The 26,700-nt window shown below is 37.8% G+C and overlaps 1 protein-coding gene across 2 annotated transcripts in view; it reads left to right on the top strand.

Annotated features, from left to right (window-relative positions):
* LPP (LIM domain containing preferred translocation partner in lipoma) overlaps positions 1–26,700 on the top strand; it is a 601,611-nt gene that overhangs the window by 484,252 nt on the left and 90,659 nt on the right. For both annotated transcript variants that reach the window (XM_087818248.1, XM_016200064.2), the window contains one exon: positions 22,211–22,380. In XM_087818248.1, the coding sequence (XP_087674374.1) occupies positions 22,211–22,380 (170 nt within the window). The remainder of the gene's footprint in view (positions 1–22,210; positions 22,381–26,700) is intronic.

Here is a 26,700-nt window from a genome sequence, read left to right as displayed (position 1 = left end):
TTTGAGAACAGCAAAGAAGCATCTGTCTGGGGTGGTTTTATGAGCAGCCCTGCCTAAAGGCAGGTGCACGGATTAGATGACCTGTGAAGATTGTTATCCATCCCAGTGACTTCAATGGAAAGGATGCATTTGCTGAGTTTGAAAAGAGTCCAGGAGGAACATTGATAGGTTTGAGGAGCATATGGTCAAGAGCCTGAAGTTATTTAGCCCTTCTTGAAATTGGAGCCACTCAGTGTCACCCTGTGCCCTGAAATCAAGAATGCCATCTTCTACATGTGGACCTGGCAATCACTTATTCCATCCTCGAAAGTTATATGTATGTGTAGTTCAAATCTTTGATTATTAGCAGAATTCCTTTTTAAAAGATAGCTCAACTGATCCATACCTAAAATTTAAATACACTGTTAAGTCTGATTCTTTTGGCTGAGCTAGATCATCATGCCCTGACTCAGTAACCGTGACTTTTCGGTTAGTTCTTCAGAGGTTATTCCATATTTGTTTCAGGCATTTAAATGGCCTCATTAATCCTTCAGTAGAGCTGTCCAAAGCATATCAACAATAAATGTATTATAGGTACAAGACAAAATGCTTAAATGAATTAACCAAGTTAAATCACCTTTATTGTGATCCAATTTCAATTGTATATAATGTACTAATCTATCTTTAAATCATGGAGAAAGAGAAATGCCCCAAAATATTTTCAGAATGCTATCTATACAAATGGAGTTACAAACCAACAATTGGAAAATCATTTTGTGTCCACACAGGTGTGAAAATGGCCAGATAGCAAAGGTAAACATGAGATAGGCAACTGACTCATTTAACTACCCTAGCAGAATTGGGGGATTATGATTTAGGGTAGCCCTGCATAGGACAGGTGGTTTGGATGAGCAGAATAAGAATTACCTGTCTAATTAGGAGGAGTAGACAAAACCAGCCAGAGACCTCTCCTGAAAATTTATACTACTTTAAAAATAATGCTTCATGTCTTATCAAAAGAATAGTGCTTTCAGAAAAGAAAAAAAATTAGTTCCTTATGTCACACTATCTACTCAAACCAGATATTAAAGCGTTTAATCTTTAAAAACAAACTATTTAAAAAAAAAAAAACTTGAGGTAAAACATAAATATTGATCTGATCTAGTATTGAGAAAGGATTTTCTTTTTGCTTAGAAAGCAATAAGGAACAATCACAAAAGAAATTATCAATAGATTTGACAACAAAATTTTTATATGTAAATATGTAAATGTTAAAGATAAATTAAGAAATAAATGAAGTTTATATTTTTAATACATATGATAAATAGTTGCAATAAACACAATACGGAAAAATGTTATTCAACTGCTGAACTCCCAATAGGGAAAGACAAACAATGTGAACAATTTGTAAACAAGTAAATACAAATGGATAGTTAACTTAAATTTTATTCTTACTAGTAGGAAATGAAAATTAAAACAAATGACATCTAATTTTTCCTCTATGAAATTAGCAAAGATTTAGGAAAGGAAACTACTCTAATTTGCAGCTGGTGGGAGTATAATTGGCCCCACCCTTCTGGAAATTATTTGGCAATATTGTGCAAGAACTTTAAATGTTTCGTGTTTCTCAATCTAGATTGACAGACAGAAAAACAGACATATGTATAAAAAAGAAATACCCTAACAGAATAGAAAGTTGAACAACATCTATTTGCAAAAATGTTCACTGAGAAACAGTTTATAGTGACAAATATGTAGTCTAAGTGACCAAAAATAAGTACTTGTTTTATAAAATACTGTAGATCTCAAATGATGAGATATTATTAAAATACTATAAAATATGAAGAATTTAATACATTTATGAAGATGCTCTTTTGGGGGGGAAATAGGTTAAACTTGTGCATTCAGTATGATCAAACTTATGTAAAAAATATGTATGGAAAGTATTTAAGAAAAGAGATTAAAATATAAACTTCCTCAAAGATTATTATATGATTATTATTTTCTCCATAATTTTCCTTAATTTTCAAATTATCTACAATGAACATGTGCTGTTTTAGTAATCATGAAATACTTGAAAAAAAAAAAAAAGAAAAGAAATAGCACTAACCAGCAAAATAAGAATGTTCAAAAGAACAAGGGAAGTGACTGAAGAGATCCTTGGATTGAGGGTCAAGGACCTGGATTCTAGAATCCAGAGAGGCTTGTTGAAATTGTCTCTTCTGGCTCGAAAATTGTATGAGCCAATGTTTTACAAAGGAGCTCTTCTTAGCAACTCATGGGTCTGCCATCCCTGGTAGACAGGTAAGCAGCCTGGATTAAATTTCCTGCAGATGAGTTTCAGAACCCTCCCCACTGATCACCTGCTTTGGCTTTCCTGAAAGAGAAGTGAGAAATTGCTGCTGCCATCTGTCTTCTTCCCACTTGGCCTCAGCTGCGAGATGGGGGAAGCAAATATTCAGCATTGTTTTTGGTCTTAGGCAGTTCTAGACCCAGACACCACTTGGCACCAGAGTGATTTTCGCTATGGTTTATTGATGGGGATTGTGGACTTTTGAAACGTTTAGTAGCCTTAGGAAATGTGTCAGTGCCCTCTAGGTATGGGATAGAGGAAGGCTGTGTCCATCTTTTCCAATCCTGTGATCCAGACTGAAACTGTAGTCAGCATGCCTAGGAATCCCTTGAGAAGAATCTGTGCTATTTGAATGGTCTACAGGTCAGCCTTCTTTTTACCTCTTTCTCAGCTCCAACCTACCTTATTCTTAGATGTGGCCTGTTCCACTAATTCAACCTGTTCTCGTTTGCTTTTTTTTCATTCCAAATGTAAATTGAAATATTTTGTCTGTTGTAACCTCCGTCCCCCTCATACAATCTCTTTGTTTTCCCCTCCCTTACTTTTTGCTGTTATTGCTTTTGGTACCTGTATGCTTTTATTTCAGAAGTGTCTTGGAAGGCAGCTGTGTTCTTAGTCAACTATCTCGATCTGTTTTTACAAGCAAATAAAATTTTATAGGAAACAAGTTCTCAGCAGTGTTACTTCCAGATGATCTGTAGTGAATCTACAGATCTTTGGCAAGAACAATAACCACGATTTTTGTGATATATACCATTGGTATTAAAAAAAATCATGAAGAAACTCCACAAACATAATGTTAAGTAAAAAATAGTATGACATTAATTATATAAGGTTCAAAAAATGGAAAGCTAAACAATAACTTAGGGTAATGTTTACCTCTGACTGGAAGGGGGGTTGTGATCAAGAAATAAAACAACCAAATAATATTAGCTTTCCTATATTGGTTGTGTGGGGGAAAGAAGAACGATAACTGTAAAAATGGCATTTATGGGTGTCCTAGGTGCTATTCAACATCATTTTATTAATTGATTTATATAATTCCCACAGCAACTCTGATTAAGTAGGTATAATTATATCCATGTGGTAGAGTGGGGAAACTTGTGTCCTGATGGGTTAGGTCACTCGCCCAAGGACAAGTCAGAGAATGACTTCCGAAACCATGCTTCTAATTGTTCTTTTAAATATAGTAGTATGGCTTGGACTCTCTGGGGAATTTTGTCCTACCTAGTAGTGAGTTTAAAGCTCCTTACTTTACTGGGTTAATACGTGTATAGGTGTACCATGTCCCCATTTCCAAACACAGTCACTTGATAGAATGTGGACTGCTTTAATCACAGAGGCAGTTTCTTAGTTGCTACCCCAAGCTTTCTGGTGTCCCTTAATCCAACTTTGAACACTTAGCTGGATCTCTGATTCTTCATATATTTGGCTTCCGTTGTGAAAGTTGCATTCACATTCAATTTATTCCTTCATCTTACATCAGCAAGACATAATTCCTGTAGGACAGTTAGTGATGTACCTTTCAACTCTTGCTATGAGAGTATTGGCTGGCATAAATATAAATTCCTTTCTTGTGAAGACTTGCTGTCCTGAGTAAGTTTTAAAAATTATTTCAAAAAATAATGGCTTGCTACTGCATATACATGTGAAGTCCCTCTGATATCAGGCATTGGTTGGGATCCACATGGAGCACATAAACAAGTGTGTGAGTGAGGTTTCTGCAATAAAAGTTCCTCAAGGTCTTGCAGGGAAGATGAGCCAAGTATATAAGTGCCTGTAACACAAAATGAATTAATTTGTTTTCCTGAAAAGTATTAAAAATCTCTATAATAATTTGAAGAAGGGAGAAATTTTGTATACTTTGGAGGTATAAAAAAAGGCTTCATGAACAACCCAATAGAAAAATGGGCCAAGAATTCACAGAAAATGAAACATAGCAGTATTCATTAGTAAGAGAGAAGGAAGGGAGGGAGGGAGAGAGGGAGGGAGGGAGGGAGGAAAAAGAAGGAAAGGACTGATTTCTTATTTGGCTTCTTGGAAAGGGCAGCATTTGAGATAGGCATTGGACAATAATGTATGCCTGTGATTGGTGAAGGTGGGAGGCAGGGCATCAAGAAGGTAGGAATAACTTAAGCGAAGACAAAGAGGTTGGAAATCATGAAGCAGTTGAGGAACAAATCATAAAAGAAACTCAGGTAATTCCTCTTAAGACTGTAGGATCTGTACTCATTCTTAGGAGATGTATAGGGATCATATTTCATAGTCCTATAATGGAGGGCTTTAAACTTTAAATGGTATGTCGATGTGTAATTCCTTAGGAGGTGAAATTCTGGGGAAACTTGGGAGGGGAGGTAAAGATAAATCTAGATGTTCTTGAAAATTATTTCCCATCCAGGAGAATGGACTACCTCCAAACTAAAAATGAGATGTAGGTACCTTGGGGCCACAAAATATCCTTGATAAACTAGTTCTGAATGGATGTAACTGTTATCTGTGAATCTGCTAATGACCAGACGTTGCAATAGCCCTTTTGAGTTGAAGACATCCTATTTTTATCTCTTGCTGAAGCTCAGAATTTGGAGTAATGCCTATGCTTGCTTGATAATAATACAACAGTGCCATTTTGTGATAATATCTGAAAGTTTCTTCTTTGGTCTCTATCTCACATTGCATGAAGATAAATGATTAATGACCACCATTCGGTGTCCATCATTGGCTGAAGTTTGTTGATACTAAAGAGTTAAAAAAAAAAAAAAATGTGCCTTTTACTTCTCAGGCAGAATGTACACAGAAATCAGCAGTGTTGTGCATGTCCACCCAAGGCCAAAACGTGTCCCAGTATGTACTACAGACGCTGTAAGGCAATTTCCTCCAGGTTGCCCATATGAGAGCTAATGTGGACATTAACAGAGGCATCCTCAAGCCCATCGCTCTGTTGCTATAGTTCACTAAATGTTGCTTTTGCAACAGGGACTATGTTGCCTATTGTGCTCTGCACTTTAATTTGCTCCTGATAATAACAATGAGTAAATGGATCCACCTGTGGACTTCAGACTATACTCTTGCATTTTAGGTCTGCAAGAAAAATGTAATATGTTTTCTGCCTTCTTACATTCATATTTTCTGTTAGAGGATACCTATCTAAGCCCAATGTCTGACATCAGTTTTAATAAAGATAAATTATATTTCATTGTGTCTCTATCCTTTCACATTAAGCCATTATGAATATTTTATTCTACAGTTAGAAAAAATACTTTCACTTATTAGTGAAGAATTTTCCTTAATAAGGAGTGCTTTGTACTTTAGGACCTCATAACTAACTTTAAATATTCCAGGGATGATAAATGGTAAGAGATGAAAAAGAAGCCTGAATTCATAGGGAAAGAATCATTTAGAAGTCTTTTCTTTTTAGACTGTGACTGTACAAGTTATACTTATTTGATGTACTCAGCAGGTTGTAAAATTTTTATCTTTCTGTAGTGATCCATGAGAGATGACTTCATCATAATGAAACACTTTTAAATTTGATTCTTGTGAATTGCAAAATGATTTATCTTTCCCCCACAGGGGGGAAAAAGTGTATGTGGGTTTTCATGTTTGTTTAACATCAAAAACCAGGTACTAATTCGGATCTCTTGATAAAATGTAAAATTTCTCTGCTTATCCTTTGCCTCTTCTTAGTTTCTAAGGTCATGCACAATTACTCTTTTTAGAAATAAACAAATTTGAGGCAAATATCAATTTAATTGATAAAATATGTACAAATGCCCTTCTGGAGGAGAAAATAAATAAAAGCATTAGTATGTTTCACTGGTATGCACCATAAAAAAATGCTGGTTTTTAATATTGTAATAGAGGAAATAAGTAAAGGACGCATAGTGTTTTCCTGAACATGTTATTTAAACTAAAACTTTGAAATTTTATGTCAAAATTTTATGGAAAAAAATACAATAGGACTTTCTTTAATGCATCTGGGCACAGTGAACCAATCAGAGTGGACTTTGAATTGGGGAATCCTAATTGAGAGGGAGAGATCACATGATTTAATTTTAACATTTTTATCTTTATGTCTATCCTTGTGCCACTACCTCACTGTCTTAATTACAGTAGCTTTAGAGCAAATCTTGATATCAGGTAGTGTAAGTCCTTCAACTTTGTTCTTCTTTTCAAAATTGTTTGGAATTTTTTGCATGTCCATATAAATGTATCACAATAAAACATTTAATTAACCAAATGGGGGAGAAAGAACAACTTAACAGCACTCTCCCAGTACACAGATATGGCATAACTCCCCTTTTACTTAGGTCTGACTCAGTTTCTCTCAGTAACGTTTTGTGCTTTTCACTATAAACGTCTTGCACATGTTTAGAATCACAGATCTAAATTTAAAAGCTAAACTATAAAATTTTTACTGAAAAATCCTATGACACTGGGGCAAGCAAATATTTCCTAGAGATGGTTATTTAAAAAAAACAAAAAACAAAAAAGAAGCCAAGAAAGAAAAAAATGACAAATTGAGTCACATAAAGATTTTAAAATTTATGATTTTTTTAAAAATATATTTTATTGATTTCAGAGAGAGGAAGGGAGAGGGAGAGAGAGATAGAAACATCAGTGATGAGAGTCTTTGATCATCTGCTTCCTCCTGGGGATCGAGCCCGCAACCCTGGCATGTGCCCCGACTGGGAATTGAGCCGAGATCTCCTGGATCACACATAGGTCGATGCTCCGCCGCTAAACCACGCCGACTGGGCAAAACTTCTGATTTTTAAAAGACACCATTTAAAAAATTAAATGATATATACTGGAAGAAAATAAGTGCAAAGGACTTGTCCCCAGAATCTAAAGAGAACTTTTAGAGCACAAAAAGAAGTCAAACAATTCAATTTAAAAATAGGCAAAATATTTTAATGGGCACCTTGCTAAATAAAATGCATAAGTAACCAATAAGCAGATGAAAAATATTCCAAATCTTTAGTCGTTAGAGAAATACCAATTAAAACTCCCTGAGGTACCTCTACACATTGATTGGAGTGGCTAAGATTTAAAAGAATGACATTACCAACTGTTAACTGGAGGAAGGTTCAAGTGGAATTCTCATGCACTGCTGGAAAGGATGTAAAATGGATGTACAAAGTGGATGTACAACCACTTTGGAAAACAGTTTGATAGTGTCTTAAAAAGCTAAACATATATTCGTTATATGACTCAGCATTTCTCCTGTTGTATATTGATCCAAGGGACATGAAAACATTTTCCACACTAAGACCTTTATCCAAAAGTTCATAGCAGCTTTATTTGCGATAACCAGAAACTGGAAACAGCTCAAATGTCCACAATAGGTGAAAGGACAGATTATTTTTTACAGTGGAATGCTACCCATCAGTAATAAGGAAATGAACTACTGATCAGGACAGCAACATTGGAAAACCTCAGGAACATTGTGCTGAGTCAGAGGAGCCAGACCGGTCTCCCACCGCAAAAAAGGCTACGTACTGTATAATGACATTTTATAAAATCTTAGAAAAGGTGAATTTAACCTATAGTGACAGAAAACAGTGGCTTTCTGAGGCTCTAATGGAGCACAAGGGAATTTTTGGGGGGAGTAGTAAAGGGACTTTGTAGAACTTGATCATGGTGGTAGTTACAAGGGCATATGAATTTGGTAAAATTTATCAAAATTCACTTAAAATGGGTTAATTTATTACACATAAATTATACCTTAATAAAGTTTAGTTTTATAAAGAAACACCAAAATTTGTATTTTATCGTATTTTTAAAAAATTGCCCAAGGCACATTTGCCTGAAGGTAATTGGCCTTGTGTCTGACTTGGGTTACAATGCGTAATGTTATAATAGAACCTCTACAATATCCAGTTGGGTTTCTTTAAAGGAAAGTAAGAACTTAAAGACACCTGTAAAATAATGTGAATGCTGAAAGCTTTGCGATTTTAAAAAATATTTTCCTAATATTTTAAAATTGCTTCTCTGTACTTAATTGAACAATTTATCTTTTTTTTTTTCCCCACATGAGGTGTATTTATGGATCATTTCCAAAGCATTTTATTTAGATGTTATTTTTAAAAATCAAAACACTTTTACTCTTTATTCATTGACATAATAGTTAGGTAAATAGCATAATTATAATAACAAGTTCAAATGGTATGAGTAGGTTTGGAATTCAATGCAACTTACTTTGGTAGCAGATTGGAGCAAGAATCAGGCTGTGCTCATAGTAGTATTGGTGGGTTGTGCACAAAGACACATGTCTGAGGGGCCACTGAGACTTAAACTGAGGATTCCTAGTTTGACACACATTGTCTGACATACAGTAAGCACTCAGTATCTGTTTAATTTAAATATTTATCTTCTACATTATTTATCATGAGCTTTAAGGATTGGTAGTTTGGTACTCTCAGTAAATAAACATTAAGTGGAATTAATTACTTTCAGTCTTACAGGGAATTACATGAGTGATTCCTCTATTCACTTATGATTTTTTGGGGGGCAATTTTATATTAAAAGTTGTATTTTAAAAGTTGTAGTTGAGTTCCAAAGGGCATACCTATCTTATTCCGATGTTGGCCCATAGTAGGTACTCAATAAATATTTTGGAAAAGCATAACTTTAATAAGTCTTCTGCCTTGTCATGAGTCTTTTGAACAGGAATGGGTCTAAAATCAAACTCTAATACCTTTTTTAAGCTTTTGAACTTGGTAACTTTCTTTTGCAAACTTTTTTTAAGTCAATAATTTCCTGAAAAGTTATTCTGAGGAAATTAATGGTATAGAAATGAAACTGATAAAGGGGCTCTCATCAGTCACCATTCCCTTCCACTCTTCTTCTTATTTTAAGGATCCAAAATAGCTGAATCCTCAGAACTCTTAAAGTTGTTTGGAACACACTTTAAAAATCTCTAATTCTGGTTCACACTCTAATTTACAAAAGAGTGATCTGAGACCTATGTTGGTTGAATGATCTTTCTGCGGCCACGCAGCTGTCTGTGGTAAAGCCAACCCCTAAGTTCATGTCTTCGAACTCTTACTCCATCGCCTTTTCAGCCACCCTTCTGTTCCAGTTTTGTTATAGTGCATGAGTAACATCTTACATGTTTAAAGATTTTTCTTTAATAGTGATCTTCCCTTTTTTTTGAATATACACCATAGCTCCCAATTGTACCACCTGCACCAAGCTAAATTATTCCTTGGTATTTACACGTTTCAAATATTTTTAGACCATCATCACAGCACTCCTTAGTCATCCTTCAGCCTCATTTTATGTACACATATAGCTCCTTTAATCTTTTCGTACAAGTCAGTCTCTCCAGTCTCTTCATCATTTGTACAATCCTACTCTCTAGTGCCTAGAAGAGAACAGTTTGATTATGTTCCAAATGGGAAAAAATAACCCCAACATGTTGGAACAAGAAGGAGAAAAACATTGAATAGATGAAAGGAACAATCTACAAGTTAATTAGTAGTATGGCCACAAATATGTGCACAGTTTTGTTTCAGAAATAAAGCAAGCTGTATTTGTTGTAACTATCTCGTCTTTGAACTTAACAGAATGCTGATAATGCCAAGCTGTGTTTACAGTCCAGATTTTTGCTAAAGACCTTCAACTTTGCATTCTCCCCTGTGTGCTATCTCTTGCCCAAGACAGAACTACAAATAAGCACGTAGCAGGGGCTGATGCAAGAACCCATTACTGAGCTTATCTGTTTTGTGCAGTTTCTGTGGATTTACGTGGTTTCTGGGAGCTCCTTGTAAGCCTAAGGAAAGGAGAGCCCTTAACTTATCTAACTTGTTATTAGGCGCTTGGGTATTAGTCATACTGTAAAAATTAAATGTGTTAACCAAATATGATAATCTAAAAATGGAAACTACATTAAGCAAGAGGAATCCCCCAGAAATACTCTGCTCACGTAAATAGAACATGCTTATTGCCTGGTTTTCTTGTGGCTTATATGTCTTAACTTTTATAGTCTTTCAAAAAATTGGGGTCTTGAAGGGCTGTCCAGAGATCACCCTTGAACAGATTTTCCTTACCGTTAAGCAGGCTTCATCTAACTTCAAGTTGTCTGTTCATCTTGTAAAATTTATCTTAGAATGAAAAATTGAAGGTGCTTAGAAAAACACTTCATTCAGTGTATTCATTTTGGGGGGGTTTTGTTTTTTGTTTTTAAAATATATCTTTAATGATTTCCGAGAGAGGAAGGGAGAGGGAGAAAAAGAGAGAGAAACATCATTGATCGGCTGCCTCCTGAACACCCCGCACTGGGAATCGAGCCCTCAACCCCGGCATGTGCCCTGACTGGGAATCGAACCACAGTCTCCTGGATCCTAGGTCGATGCTCAACCACTGAGCCACGCCCAGCCGGGACAGTGTATTCATTTTAATAGGAGATAGAAAATATATGTCCAGCCTGGGTACATGGCTTCCTAAGGAAATGTCTCTTTTTTCCAAACTCTTATATGGTCCAGAAAGTGTTCCTTCAATCCCAACCATGTCCTGCCTATAGAATGTTCTGGTGCCTGCCCTCTGCTGCTCTCATGATCCCACAGGGCTGTAAGCTCCTACAAGGTGGAAATAGGATTCCTTGCTGTGTTCTTATTATAAGACATTGTGCTGCACCTCAGAAATAACGATCTCTAGTGGAGCTTATTAGAGTGAAATTTAAATTTTTCTACTTTCAAATCCAGTGAGTTCTGCTAATTTGAAGGTGGCAAACCGGGGTGACTATTTATTTCCTCTCCACACAGAGCAAGATTGTGAAGGGACTTATTCTCTGAATGAAAGGAGAGAAGGGAAAAGTAGGAAGCTTCTCATGTTTTATTCAGATGTTAACAAAGAAAATCGAGAAGTGTGTTTCCCTAAAATTGACACCATTTTTTTCCCAAACACTCTGGTAAGTGATAGCAGATGATGCAAGCTTCTTGAGAGAGAGAGAATTTTTTTTTTTTTTCTAGGAGCATACTCCCGGTGGAAAGTATTGCCTAAAAGTAATACACTAATCGCTTTCAATCTTGCCTATTTTCATATACTGTGTGCATACATGCGTGTATTAATAACTGTTCCCAAGACGTCACTCTAGCATTCAGGGAGCTAGTGTTGCTATGCAAGTGCCGGAAATGGGATGAATGCAGACTGCATTTCAGCAAGGAAGATACAGGCACAGCTTGTGGATGGCCTGAGCTCTAAGGCTCCATTCCTGGGTCTCCTGCTGAGGTCTGATGTAGCGTTGCATGTCAAATATTGATGCTACCCAACTGCCTACTTCTCTGACAGAATAAATGGCACTTCCAGTACTTCCAAGAAGCTTAGGTCCTCAAAAATCTCTCTATTCACAGTCAGTGTGGATTTTTCATAGGCATTCCTTAGAATGTGATCTCAGGATGGGAACCCCAGATACATAAGTACCTTCTGCTCTATTGTGCATGTGATTTATATCAGTACACATAATAACATTTATTTACAGTGATATATCTTGAAGTAATTCCTTACACTTTATTTTCATTTGTAATTACATATACGTATATAATTTTATAATATATATATATTCCTCCCAGTAGCACTTTGAGTTCCCTAGGGCTGAGATTACTATTGAGGTACCTAGAACTGGCTTAGATGGATGAAGTAGCTTGCCCAAAGTCACGGATCATATATATGTATAGCAAAGCTAGGACTGGGATCCAGTTCTCCTAACTACAAATTTACCACTTATTCCACTCAAGTGGTTTTTATTCTTTAAAAATAAATAACAAAATAAAATCAGGAACCTTCTATCAAGTGAATGTAAACATAACTCCAATATACAAAACAAATCAATACAGACCAGCTTTGGTTGAACAGGGACCAGAGCCTGACCTTCTCTGGCCCTCAGGTACCTTTGCAAAACCCACTACCCCATATTCTGATGCTATTGCTTTTAATTTCAGAACACACAGATGTACAAATGCAGCACATGCCGGGGGTTTTAGATAGAAATCGAATGGTTGTGCTGGTTCCGATGGTAATGGAGTTGACCTTGTTCTGGAATGGTGTAGGAATCATTCTTGTAGACTACAGTGTTCCACACAATACTCCCATTTACAATGCAATTGTACCTTATGTGGAGGGAGCAATTCCTCATGCTCAGGCAACAGCGCCTACTAGTGGGAAGAAACTAATATTTGAGGTGGCACATGTGGGAGATGGTTTTGTGCAGATGAAAGAGCACCATACTGAGAGCCTGAAGTCTTGAATACAGGCCTTACCCCTGCTCTTGGCTTGCTGTGGGATCTTAACCAAGGCACTGCCTCTCTATGAGCCTTTGCTTTTGTATCTGTAAATGAGGTTGGACTAGTTGCTGTCTAAGTTTCCACATGCTCTTACATTCTAGAACTTTTTAAATCTCCTTAACAATATATAATGGCATTTCAGCATGAAATAGAAAACCCAGGTAAGACTAATTGGCTTCTGTGGGATGTAGTGTCAGGTGAGAACATCACCCGTCTCTGGGTCCAGCACCAGGCACACAGGTAATGTGGTCTAACTCAAAGACCACTAGGCTTGGGGCCAGGTGTACTGACCTTGAATTCCAACTCTGTTACCTACCTCTCAAGTCATGCACAAGGTTACCCCCAGGTTAACTCATTTGTTAAAATAGGATAATTGTCTTATCTAGCTTTTAGTTCTTATAAGAGTCAAATGACAACATGGGAATTATGTTTTCTGTGAACTTGCAGGATTGCTCTCCATCTTCATGTATCAGAAATTTAAAAGGAGTAGTATTAATTATGACCTTTCTTTTGCTCTTTCTGGTAGTGTCAGGTGAGAAAGTGCATTGACTGTTATAAAGCACTGTGTAGCTAGGAGGAGTGCTTGTTATCATCACAAGGAACAGCTCATGGCTATTGTGGGACATTGAAATACGGTGGCTTTAAAACACCCTCTTGAGTTACCTCAGTGTTAGATTTGCTCTTAAATAACCAGAACACATTTGAAGATTTCCCATAAAAAACAACAACAAACAAACCTAAAAGTACCTGGGAAAATGTGGAGATTTGTCAGCTTTGAGTGGAGCTTGAGGGAAACACAAATCCCCATGTGAGATATCACACACCAGATTTGAATCATAAGTCAAAAATAATCATTGCAGTAGCAGTTGTAACTCTACTAGTAGATATTGATTTTTTTCCTTCTGTCAGCAGATCAATCATGAAATTAATTTTAAATATAAAAGAAGAGATTAAAAATTAAGTATGGGAATATAAAATTGTCCAAGTGTAAAAATTAATTTGAAGAGAAATCTTGCTTTAGCCAAAACACACATTGCTTTTCCTGTAAGAGACGTGATAAGGTTTGCACAAGCTTCCTGCCAGACAGGAGTTTTCAGGAATTTTGGAGTTGTAAAGTAATAAGCCAGGTTAGAGGGCAGGACTCTAGAGCCAGACTGTCTGGGCCCCAATTCCAGCTTCAGTAGTTAACTCTGTGGCCTTGGGCAAGCTACTTAATCTCTCCAGACTGACATTGCTTCAACTATAGTAGAGACAATAATAGGGCCTGCTTCCTGGATTTGCTAGAAAGATTACATGATAATGCATTCAAATACTTAAAACAATGCTTGGAAAATAATATGTGAAGAGTACGTTAATAACTATCATCTCTCTGGGGCCACAGATTTTTTCAGGGTTGGGATTGAATTTCCAGCACTGAATTCTATGAGTAGCATATTGATAAATATAAATCTTACAAAGCTGTCTTGCAGAAGCAGCTATCTCTGTTATCCCACATTGACCATCATCTTTAGAGGAGGGTCCAGAGAGTACATCTCTGGTCCTAGTCATAAGCAGCTCTTCATTTTGAAGTTGTCCTATACCTCCTGTAGTTGGAGGGACAAAGAAGAAGGACCTGTAGTAGGCACTTTGTAGCTATTACCTTCATTGAACTTCATGGCCAGGGAGTCAAGGTGCTCATTGTCATCGCTCCTTTTTACAGAAGCTGAGAAAAGATGACCACTGTGCATAGTACTTGGCACAGAATAGAGAATCTGTGTTTGTTGAAGGGTTGACAGAATGTCTGGATAAATGACCCACTGAGACCACCTGCCCCTCAAGGGAGTCTACTTAGTTGCTTGTTTTGAAAACAAGGGGCCTCAGGTTGAGAAATTTAGGAAACTTGTTCAGATTCCCATGACTAGTGAGTTCACGCCCACAGTTCTGTCTGATCACCATTACACCATGTTATATAGAACTTTGTTTGTAGGGTATCATTATCCCAAACTGCAAAGCAGTGTTCTTTTTCATTTTGTTCTTGCTTTTGCTGTCTGGTCTTTGGGTTTGTTTGTGCTGCTTTTCCTAAGCATAGAAGTTGTCAGAAAATGATTGTCCTGGCTACTGTGTATGTGTTTGTTAATGAGGGTCAGGACATGAGTACATGGTCCCAACAAAGTACAGTTTCCTAGAATGTAGCTCATAGGGCCAGGGCTTTTGGTCCTACCCATCATTGCTTTCTAAGAATATTCAAGGGCAAATGACACTCTGTGAAATACATAAACACACAGCTCCCTTTAAGGCAACGGTTCTCAGCTCACTGCACACTAACATTGCTGTTTCAGAGCCCCACCTTACACCATGTAAATTGGAATCTCTGCAAGTGGATTATGGGCATCAGTAATTTTTAAAAGCTTTCCTGGTGGGAATCCAGAGTGTGAGGTTCAACACCTCAAGATCTTCTCTGAAGGATCCTTACCTCTAATGATTTCCCTTCCTAAGCAGATCCTGATGTTTGTTGAGTGCTCCTGAGACATGGGAGGGCGGGGAGTGGAGAAGTGAGCTGTACTGGCTCTTCTATCCCTGGGAGTGTGAATGGGCCCCACTCCTAAACATTGCTAAAAGCATCAGAATCATGATTGAATAATAAAATATATTCAGAGGAAAACGTGCTGATTAAGAAGGGGGTCTTTACAAATCTAACCTGGTTCCAATCTCATCCTCACCTCATTCTACCTTTAAGACCTTGGCCAAATCAGTTAACCTCAGGCTTATCTATCAAATAAGAATAGATAAAGGTTGATGGGGCTAAGATAGGACCACAGACATGAAACCTGGAAGAGACAGACAGGACTCAGAGAGAAGGCGGGAAGGAGGGCTGGAAGAGATTAACCAAAGAATTTTATAAGCATATATGAATAGCCCATGGACACAGACAGTGGACAGGCAGGGAAGTGAGGAGGGGTGGGAGATGAGGGGACAGGTAAGGGGAGGAATGGGGGACATCTGTAATGCTCTCAAAAATAAAAAAAAAAAAGAATGTGTGTACAGTGCCCGGGACAGAAAACAACACAGTGGTTTTCTTTTATGTATTTGCAAGGCTTCTTCACAACGCAGTATATTTAAATCAGTGAAGCATGCTTCCTTTTGCAGCCCTATGTGGGACTCCCCCTCCAATTCACCTCCTCACCTAAAGTCCTACCTAAGCAAATATGTATCTATAAATGAATCACCTCATGGTTAGACTTCAAAATGACTTCCTTTTAACAACAGGTCACTCAGCCTTCACCCCATAACATCAGGATTGGTGCCTACGCCTTTGTCTACCCATTCCTGAACTGTTCCCTCTGATAATTTGAGGGTTTCTTTTATTTTGTTTTGGTGTTTTACTAGCTTAATTTCTTATTTTATACTTAAAATGTCTTATTTTGTCTCTCGTTTGTCAATAAAACGAGAAAATAAATTATTCCTCAGTTGCCATGTTTCACATGTCTACCACTTGCTCCTTTCCCTTTGTCTCTCTGCATGTGTGTGCATGAGAGAAAGTGTGTGTGTGCGCGTGTGTGCGTGCGCGCGTGTGTACTGTATAGGGAAGAGAGGGGAACAGCTATCTGCCCCTTCCTTCTCCCTACTATCCACGTGCCCATTGAATCTGCAAGCATTCCTGAAAGGACCACCTAAGCAATAACATAGTGAAGTAGTATAATGCAGTTATCTACATACAAGCAGAATGACAGGACTCAGTATTTCCTATAGTCCTGCTTTTAAAATTGATAAGGATTCAAGTATTCACAGAGCTCAATAGCACTAACCATAGAGACTAAATAATGCTACATTATTTAAAGACAGAGTCCAAGAAAATAGTAATGACTAAATTTGATGCATGATGCAATTTGTGATACCACACCTCACTTACATGGCTATCAGTTGACATTCTTGTAGATTCTGTATTGTCTGAGGCTCTACAGCAGTGCCGTGTGATCAATTCATTTGTGACACAAAAGAAGCCTGTTTCATAGGAGTGCTTCTAATTAATATAAGTGAACTGCTTTCTCTGGCTCAGTGCTGGCAAAATAGTTTATGAAAAAACAGCAGATTCTGTTCGTGCAGTTATCAATGGGTGGAAAGCCATTGAACATTCTTCAAACTAAGACATAAGGAAGATGACTCTTGTTGGTGAAAAGCAACATATATTACAATGCCACAAAATTTGTTTTTTTTCCAGCCAACTCATTGTTACCAGTCTGCCTCTGAACTATTTTGCATGCAGATGAAACCTGTTTGGGTGCTACTTGTCAGCTGTTTTCCTGACAAACAGTACAGAAATAGGCACCCCTTGGAAAGTGGCTCAACTTGGCTAGACATTAGAATCACCTGGGAGCTTTTAAAAATCCCATCCTACCTCAGACCAATGAAATCACACTCTCTGGATCAAGGGCCAGAGATCAGTATTTCTTTAAAAAGTTTTCAGGTTATTCCAACATACAGGCAAGATTGACAAACACTGTCCTAGAACTTGAGCAATTTAATAAAACTGCTTATTACATGCATTGAATCTGCGGGGTTCCATAAAATAAAAGCTTTGGCAATTAGAAAATGCCTTCAGCCTAGAACTGCCAGTGACTGTCATATGGACCTGTCACATAAATTATGCAAACTTGTTCCATTATACTTTTGTATCTTCAGTGGAAGATAATTTCTGAACTAGCTTAATGGAGGCTGTGTTTTAGGATGATAACTCCAGTGGGATATATATATATAAAATAAATTTTGTTTCTAGGTATACCTTACCATCATTTCACTACCCCGATATAACCTTATTGATTTAACTTTTGGGACAGGACTTTGTTCTGAATATATTTTAGAAGGTGTCTAATGAGCATGCAATGTTTTAGTTCTTTATAATATTTAAAGACAGAATATTAACTTGCTTGTGCCTAAAATTTCTATTATAAGTCAAGTAGCAAGGAGGGCATGAAGAAAAATATGATGTGGCTTGATGTCTGCATAACTTTACTATTTTACTTTTGATATTGACTAATATGCGAGTTTGGGAGTATGTCACCCCTAGTCACCATAGCACCAGCCTTCCATGTGGCTATGGACATTTTTGTCCCACCTCCAAAGCAAGCGTTGTTTGCAAAAGATAGTCTATGGCCTATTGGTGTACTGATCAGAGGAAAAACATTTCTAAATAACTTTATTTTTATATTGTAAAGGAAATAAATTCACATTATAAAAAGAGAAAGCCGGAACCATTCAATAGGAAAACGTATATCCCACTACTCCACCTTCCTTGCTCAACATGTTGACTAGCCTGTAATGTCATCCCCTACCCATGCCACTAGTAAAAAATACTTATTCAAAAACTGTGTATAGCCTTCCAGACTTAACTCAAATACTAAAACTTCCATAAGCCTTTCCATTTATAAGAGGAAGTAAATTGGAGATAGCAGAACAATCAAGAAGCCATTGCAGTGGCCCATGGAAGATAATGAAGCCCAATTTGTGTAGTAGGCATGTGGTGGGAAGGAAGCATTTCAGAGCTGTTGCAGAAGTTGCTATAGTTGAGGGAAAAAGGGGGAGGAAGGGGTGAGACGAATCCACGACTCTCTCTACAGTTGACATAAAGCAACATTTAAACAAGCAATAATATATAAACATAACGCTCTTTTTTGTTATTGTTGTTCACTGACAAAGTTCTCCCAAAGCTGAATGACTCTCTGTCTTTGGATTTTTTAATTACTGTGCATTTGAATTTGACCCTGGAATTCCTACTGGCCCCTAATCAACTATGCTTCCTCGATGCTCTGAAGTCCCGTACCATTTCCCTGGTTTTCCTCATTTAAAAGTGCTGAGATGCTGTCTAAAAGAAGGGCCTTAGAATGCGGTGTGCTTTCAGTGATGTGTAGCGTGAGCCCCTGCAGGGGCAAGGATGCACTGTGCTTGAGTAACTGGCTTTCCATTCTGAATGCCTCCCTAAAAGCCATAGTTTGTAAGTCTTTGCTAATGTAAAAAGGGAACATTCGGGCACCTTTACTGTCCTGTTGATGTGCAGGGCTATTTTTAATTTTTGTTCTTCGCTCTTCTTCTGTGCTTGTGATTTTAAAGGTGCCAGACTGACTGCCCTCGAGCCTAGTGTCCCTGATTTCTCCCAAGAATAGGAAAAATACCGGAGGCAGCCGAGCTGGTCATGTCTGGGTCTAGCATATTAGCCTGACCTACTCTGGAAGAATATTCTCCAAAATAGAAAGGGGAAGATTGTTCCTTATGAATTCAGTCATCGGCTTCCATAGCTGAGAAGACAAAACCTTGTTGTGCCAGCACCAAATCACTGCAGTTTTTGGGTTCAATAAACCTTTGGAAAAACTAGGTGTTTTTTTGTTTGTTTGTTTTGTTTTCCCTTCCATTCCAACCGTCAAAATTCCATCCTTTAAAGTTGGACTCAAATGCCTTTCTCTACATAAACTTTCCTAAGCCTTCTCAGATGTGATTTTTCTTCATTTCAATTGCACTTTCTCATGTGATTGTGGAATGTATGTAAAAGGTACTGATACTGTCTGATCCATTTCTGTACGTCACACAGAAGCCAAATATAGTACTGGACAAAGAGTAGATACCTGGGTCTGTCTTGAATAGAATGAGAATTCCAACCTTTATCTTCTCAGCCTGACCTTCAGGGCTCTGCTCTGATCTTTCCATCTAATCAGTGATTGAAATCTCCCCCAGGTTCACAAACTCTCCATCAGCCTTGTAGGCTCAGACTCTGGGACTCCAGGTATTACACTTTGGGCGGCTGTGGTCTAGATCATAATTGCTACCTCTACGTGCCTTGTAGACCAGCATGACCAACAGTCGATAACATCTCATCGAAACCATGCCCCCCCCCCCCCCCAAAGTGTGGTACACAGGTTACTGGTAGTCCCTGATGGACTATCGGAATCTTGTTTGGCATCTAGAAAGAGAAATAATTAAAAATAATTTTGTTGACCTGCATTTAACAAACTTAAAATTTGTTAAATTTAAAATTTTAAAATTACAATTTTCTCAGGAATCTTATTCTTAATATCATCACATTCTTAAAAATTTCACATGTACCATACCACATAACCTCTGTTGAATGGTGTTTAATCAATGTTCACTAACAGTGCCATTCAGCTCAGAGTATTTTCATGTCATTAGTATGAGTTTATTTTCTGCTGCTGATAAACCTACATTTTTCATTATTAACTATTGTATTGCATTATTTCTTCAGATCAACCAAAAGAGATCAGTGATTTGAATATGACTCACTGAAGGTGGAAAAAAATAGTAATAAAGATAATGCCATAAATACTACTTCAGATTGATATTACATATGTAAATTTTAGTGAACTGGCTTCCAAATACAGGGTATCCAAAAAAAAAAATGTATACACATTTTAACAGCTGATAGCTGTAGATTCTGTTACATTTGAAACTGAAATGTATTTTAATAAACACTGCCTTCAAAGTGTGTATACATTTTTGCGGGACACCCTATATATAGGAAATGAATCTGTGTATGCAGGAATGAATGCAATGATTCTGCACAAGCAGTTAAAAAAGAAAACTTTAAGTGCTAAGTATGATGATGACTCTTTAAAAATTAGACTTCATTGTTTGCCTATAATCCCCAATATGTTTTCTGTAATGAAATGTTGTCAGCTAGTACCATGAAGCTCTCGGAATTTAACAGCATTTTCAAACATAGCTCAGTGAACTTTCTAGTAAACCAATTAAGTGTTTTTTCTGAATAATCACAAAAACAGCACCATATGAAATAACCTATGTTGGTTACTAAAGGCAATGAACAGCCAAAATGTTAAACGTGCCCTTCTAAGCTTATACATCTTATAATAAAAATAGGTACAAGTTAACTCTTGGATAGAAGTTTGCAAATCAAGCCACAGCATTTGGATCAAATGTCAAGAATATATAGACTTCATAATATATCAATTATAGTGGAGATGACTTAGTTTTCAAGTGTTTAACTTTTTCCAACACTTGTTATTTCTTAATTTTTAATTTTTATTTATTTTTTAAAATATATCTTTATTGATTTCAGAGAGGAAGGGAGAGGGAGGGAGAGAGACAGAAACATCAATGATGAGAGAGTCATTGATCGGCTGCCTCCTGCACGAGCAACACGGGCATGTGCCCTGACCGGGAATTGAACTGTGATCTCCTGGATCCTAGGTCTATGCTTAACCGCTGAGCCACACCTGGCTGAGCTATTTCTTAATTTTTAGGGGGGAAATGATGGACTATACTCAAGACATTCAGAGCCTGCAACAGAATATAAAGAAATCCTTTCCTGGGCCAAATGCAACTAGATAGGAGTAGAAACGTATTTGCCTCTTTTCTCCCAAGTTGAAACATTTAGCCCTCGTATTTTAACTTAAAAAATATATATATTTTTTAAATAGGAATAAGAATAATCCCTATCACATAGATCGTTGTGAATATGAAAGGAGTTAACATATAAAAAGCACCTAGAAAGCACCTGACACATATGAAGCGCTAGGTTTGCTATAGCTTACCTGTGAAAGCCTGCAGACTCTAGCGGACATTCCCAGTGACCTGTAATTACTTAGCAGAAATAAAGACTAGCATGGGGACCTGGCTGTGGATCTGATCTTTGATTCAAGATGCCTATGATGGAGCCTGCTATAGATACAGATTGCAACCAGTACAATGCCTCTCACTGACATAAATATTTCTCTTAAATTATGTTTTATTGTTATTTAAAACTTTATGTGAACCTTTTAAAGCTGAACTTGATGTCCATATGTAGTCCAGATGCCCCACAAATCAATTTAAGAATACTGGAAGTCTGCAAAACCCAGGGCCATGAGAAACTCAAACCCTCCAGTGTGTGGAACTATTTCAGGATTTAAGTCTGCGAACAGGCTTGGAGGCAAGGTTGACTGAAGTGTAATATGGTAAAGGGCATCGAGTGTAAGAGATGAGAGTTGTTTCATGAATCCCCAGGAGACAGAACTAGAACTATTGGGTAGCGGAGTGAGCAAGCAATTCGGCTCAATATGAGAACGAACTTCCCAGCAGTCAGAGCTGTCTGGAAATAAAAGCGACTGCCTTTTGACCTGCCTGTCGTGGAGAGCTGGATGCAAAGGTTTCACAGCCAGGGCTTTTGTGAAAGGAGTGAAGGTTGAGTTTGGGCCCTGTTCCCTCACAGTCTCACTGGACAGGTAGACTCCCAAAGAGAAAGGCTTTCCTAGGCAATGCCACCTACTCCTACCATCCTGAGCCTTCTTCCTTAGACTTCCCTGAGAGAGTAGAGTCAGAGCACCGGCCTCGACGTCGGGACACTTGAGTTCTGCTCTGTCATTTTCTGTGGGATCTTGGGCTGTGATGGTCAACTCCTCAGCTGACTCATGGGAAGTCCCCATCGTGCTGGCCTTACAGGGGATAGTGGTGACCGTGCTGCTGATCTTGGTCATGGTAGTGATGGTGGTAGTGGGGGTCCTGTTGCTGCTGCTGCTGACATTATGAATCTGTCATCTTCCCATGTTGGCTTCCATTGCGGGACTGAAATCATTCCTCTGTGTGTTCTTAACAATCAATCCCTCCTTTCTTTCAGGCCGCTGTGCTCGCTGCGGGGAAAATGTCGTTGGGGAAGGGACAGGATGCACTGCCATGGACCAGGTCTTCCATGTGGACTGTTTCACGTGCATCATCTGCAACAACAAGCTTCGTGGGCAGCCCTTCTATGCTGTGGAGAAGAAAGCCTACTGTGAGCCCTGCTACATCGTAAGTTCAGATCTGGCCCTCAGGTGCTTTGCAGAGATAAATTCTTTGGCAAAGTGCCAATCACTCCAGATGGAATGTAGCCATTGATCTTTACCCCCAGACTTCAAGATACGTGTGTGTAAATTGGCATCTTAGTTTTTCCCACATGTTCATATAAAGTCAGAAAGGTGTGTTGGGATGGGGCTACCATTCAGTTAGTGGTCTGCTGGGAAGAACATCATCCCCTGGATTTTAAGCATGTATGTACAGGCTAGCTTGTGACCCCTCATAGCATCAGAGAGGTTTCAAAGTGACTGAGCTAACAATTGTTTTTGGTTTTTTTAAAAAACACAGCAACTATACTTTAATAACATTGGTGGGTGACTAAAAAACACTCATAGTCACATTATCATAGCTTTTTGCCAGGCTACTTAAATCTGTATGTTAAGCTATCAAATGATAGAGCAATTTAATGGATGAACAGAAATGTTTTTTACATCTAAAGCAAATTTCTTTGTTATCATTCTGCATGATTTTAATGTGTCTGTTTAACACTTGTTAGTGGAAAAAGTAGTGCTTCTTGAAAACCCACAAAAGATCCATGGGTTGGCCCTCAGTGCCCAAGCATGTCAACATAAAAGAAGCTTGCGGTGCAAGACACTGGGAGTTTTACATAGCTTTGTGGATCCCCAAGTTTCAAGTTTATTGCAGAAGTTTCTGGCCTCATCGGCATTTTCACATAACCTGACAGCTCTAACTCGTTGCAGCCCTGAAGTCTGTAGCACAGACCTGAAGGCTCTTCAAGATTAAGATCATACAGGATTTAATACTGTTTTGCATTTCTTAGGTTCAATTTTATTTCCTTTTTCTCCCCAAACACAACTTAAGCATATATATAGCATCACTATAGTGCCACACAATGTTGGAGCTGGAGAAAAACTTAAGATCATTCATTTAACTCCTCTCTTTAGAAATGAGAACACAGAGGTGAGGAGAGGAGAAAAGTGACTTCTCCAGTCATTAGTGTCTGAGCCAGGGCTATATGCAGTTGTTGGCACTCCTAGTCCTGTTTGTTTGTGTGTTTTTTGTAGTTACCACACAGTTTTAACTTGTCCAGAACACAAACACAAACACAGTAAGGTCCTATTGATCTGGAAGGAGCAAGTACATACCAGGGAAAGTCAGTGAACCAAAGCTCAGCTCTGTAGTATTTAAGGATATTTCAAATATCGCCCTTTGAAGTCTTTATTGAAAAGAGAAAACTACAAATCCCCCTCCTTTGTCAGCAGACTGTGCAGACTTTCCTTCGCAATGACATTCACATAGGACCCCCACTCTGAAATATTTGTCGCAGTGAGTTCTGTGACAGTGACGTCAGCAGAGCCTAGAGAAGCAGCTATGCATGGCTGTGTGTCCTTATACTAATGACCACAGACTGCTGTGACTGGGTAGCTTTTGCATCTTTGCTCCATCCCTTGTTGGACTGCCGTGTTGATCCTGGCTACTTTAATGAGCTTCCTTCAGGTTTTCTTCTGTCCCTTATGAGCTAGGAATCATATGACCAGTATGGGGAAGCAATATAACATGATATGAAGAACACGCATCTGAATTTGGTTCTGTCACTTAATGCCTCGTCTCCTTGGGAGAGACTTGATCTCCGTGAGCCTCAGTTTCCACATCTATGTAGTGGGATGCTTGCAGGATTTCCCCCAAAGGCTTGTGAATATGAAATAAGGTCATCCTTGTAAAGCACGCTTGGCTTGCTCAAGGAAAGGTAGATATGAAATGAATGCTATTCTGGGGTTAATTTTGACAGGATTTCTGGCCTATTTAGTACTTCTGAATATGAGGACCTTACATGTGCAGTGAGACTCATTGGGCTTTAAGAAATTGTTTTAACCTGTCAGACACAGCACTCTCCTGTTTTAAATGCTCTGCTTGCTCTCCTGAGTATGTAATAAGACTGAAGAAAGTCCAATCTGGCTAAATGATGGGTTTCTGCAGTGTGGGGGCTCCGGTTTCTATCTCCTTTCCAGGCATGGGAGCTTGGTGATTCTTCAATCTACAGCTGTTTGCTTTGGTCACCTGATACTACACTATACTCATAACAAGGAACACTGTCTGGGAGATACCCAGTCACATCCTTAGAAGACCTGGGTGAATTCAAATAAGGGAAATTCTTACATCCTTCTGACTTCTCTTCCTCGTAAGAAACTTTAAACGTGATTTTTTCTTTAATGAGATCTATTCACGGCAACTCTAAAATGCAATTTAATTCTTATCAGAGTTCAGTGAAACTTTACTCAAAGACCCCTGTTCAATATTGATTTCAGAGTTCAGCCCAGCCCTCAAGCCCCAACATGGATGTGTTAGCATTTTAATTTCTTATGAACTTTCATAAATCCAATAAGCTGCCACATTAGAAACATGGAGAGTTTTCTTTGGGGGCTGGGAAGGCTGTGCTTATCCCTCCTGGAACCAAAGTCCTAAAACAAGCGCCTACAATGTCATCCAAATTGCCTCTCATCCCATTGGTGGAAGCTGATGTCTGAAAGGCATCCTGTGCAAAGCAGAGAAAACCGGGCCCTAGGCCTCAGTCAGTGTTTTGTTTTTAAATTGATACAGTCAGAATCTTGAAGATAGTGGTTTATTTACTTATTTCTCTATACGGACAACCCATATTTGATGCTCTGAGTCCAGGAAGGAGACCACTCTAATATAAATTTGGTTTATTCTTGCGTAAATTCCTCAACTTTAAATCATATTTAAGTTAAACATTCACATAATTTTGAGGAAAACTTTACCAATAATGTCTTCATCTTTGTTTCAATGATTATTCACATTTTCCTATATTCTCTTAAATCCTTAATCCTTGCACATACATAGCTGTAATTAAATAAACTTGATTCTGTACAGCATTGTAATTCTCTTTAATCATTTTATACATACTTTGTTTTATATTTCCTATTGATCGACTTCATATAAATATGTATATAGCTTTCCATGGTTAATAATCATTATTTTTATTTATTTAGTTTTACATTATGTTTACACAATAAATTTTAAAACCATTTGCCACTAGAAAGGCATTGGGTATTTTCTAATCTTTGGTACTATAAAGAGCATGCTTATAAATTACTAAAATTTTTATATTATTTTATTTTGAATTGCTTCCTTAGCATTTTTTTATTTATTTATATCACTCAGTTTATGGCAATTTGGAGAACATTTGCTAGATTTCTTTAGAAAGATTTTTCAGTTTACAGAACCATCACAGTAATGAGACCGTATGTTAAACTATAACCTATTCCACTATTGAAAAAGTTTATTTATATTTATTTAGAATCAATTTAATAAGTGCATTATGTAATAGTTATTTGAATTTGTGTAATTATTTACAAAACCAATGAGATGCTTCTCTACTTTGGTGATAGATCTCTTAAAAGCTTAGCCTTGATTATTTTTATGGATTTGTATAAATGAACAGCTTAAAATTAAGAACTCTAAGCTTCATTGGGAAGTAAATTGATAAAAATAGAATACATTGGTTCTAGTCCTTGCTCTCCTAGAGTGACTTTGGGAAAGTCATTTCATTTCTGAGTACCAGTATCCACATTTATCGAAGGGAGATACTAACGTCTTCCTTGTCTTCAAGGAGAAGGAACGAACAAGTATAATAGTTTGTACATCATGGAATTATTTACTAATATAAGGATTTAATTTGGTTAGTAGCATCCTTATCATTGCTTTTCCTGCAGCATAATATGATACAATTGAAAAATCCTCTAAGTTTGGGTCATTTCATAGCTACAGTTTCTATGGAAATACCAAAATGAGTAGATGTTGTAGAAAGAATATGAAGAACATATATGAGAAGATTTTCATGCTTTGCTTAAGAAAATTTTTATGTTGATATGAGTGTGAAGAGCAGCAGCAGAGCCTCCTACGTATGTGTCCTTCTGCCCTTAAAGAGGCAGGTTTACCCATAGTGTAGATTTACAAAGAGTTCCTGTGTCCTGAGCATAGCCAAGGAGTCTGGGCCTACAAACAGAACATCAGAGATCCTCAGCAAGTCTGTTTACGAAATGGCAGCCAAGGTCTTCCCTTCACCCAGGGCTCGTACTCAGAGTGGAGCAAATCCAGTTCTTAGCTCTCCAGCCGTGGAAGTTGTACAGACATTTTTATTAGAGTTAAGACCCAAGTGATTGAAAGTTCTCAGGAAGTAGGAGGCCAACTCCACTGGAGACTAAACACTTTGAGGTTCCTGAATTTGACATATTAGTGGCCAGCGCACTAGTGGCCTCTTGCTTCCTTATGTCACTAAATGGCTACAGTTAAAAC

The sequence above is a fragment of the Miniopterus natalensis genome, chromosome 6 (genome assembly GCF_054644295.1).
Source record: "Miniopterus natalensis isolate mMinNat1 chromosome 6, mMinNat1.hap1, whole genome shotgun sequence".
NCBI lineage: Eukaryota > Metazoa > Chordata > Mammalia > Chiroptera > Miniopteridae > Miniopterus > Miniopterus natalensis.
The sequence above is the reverse complement of the archived record's forward strand: the minus strand, read 5'-3'. Positions and strand labels throughout refer to the sequence as shown.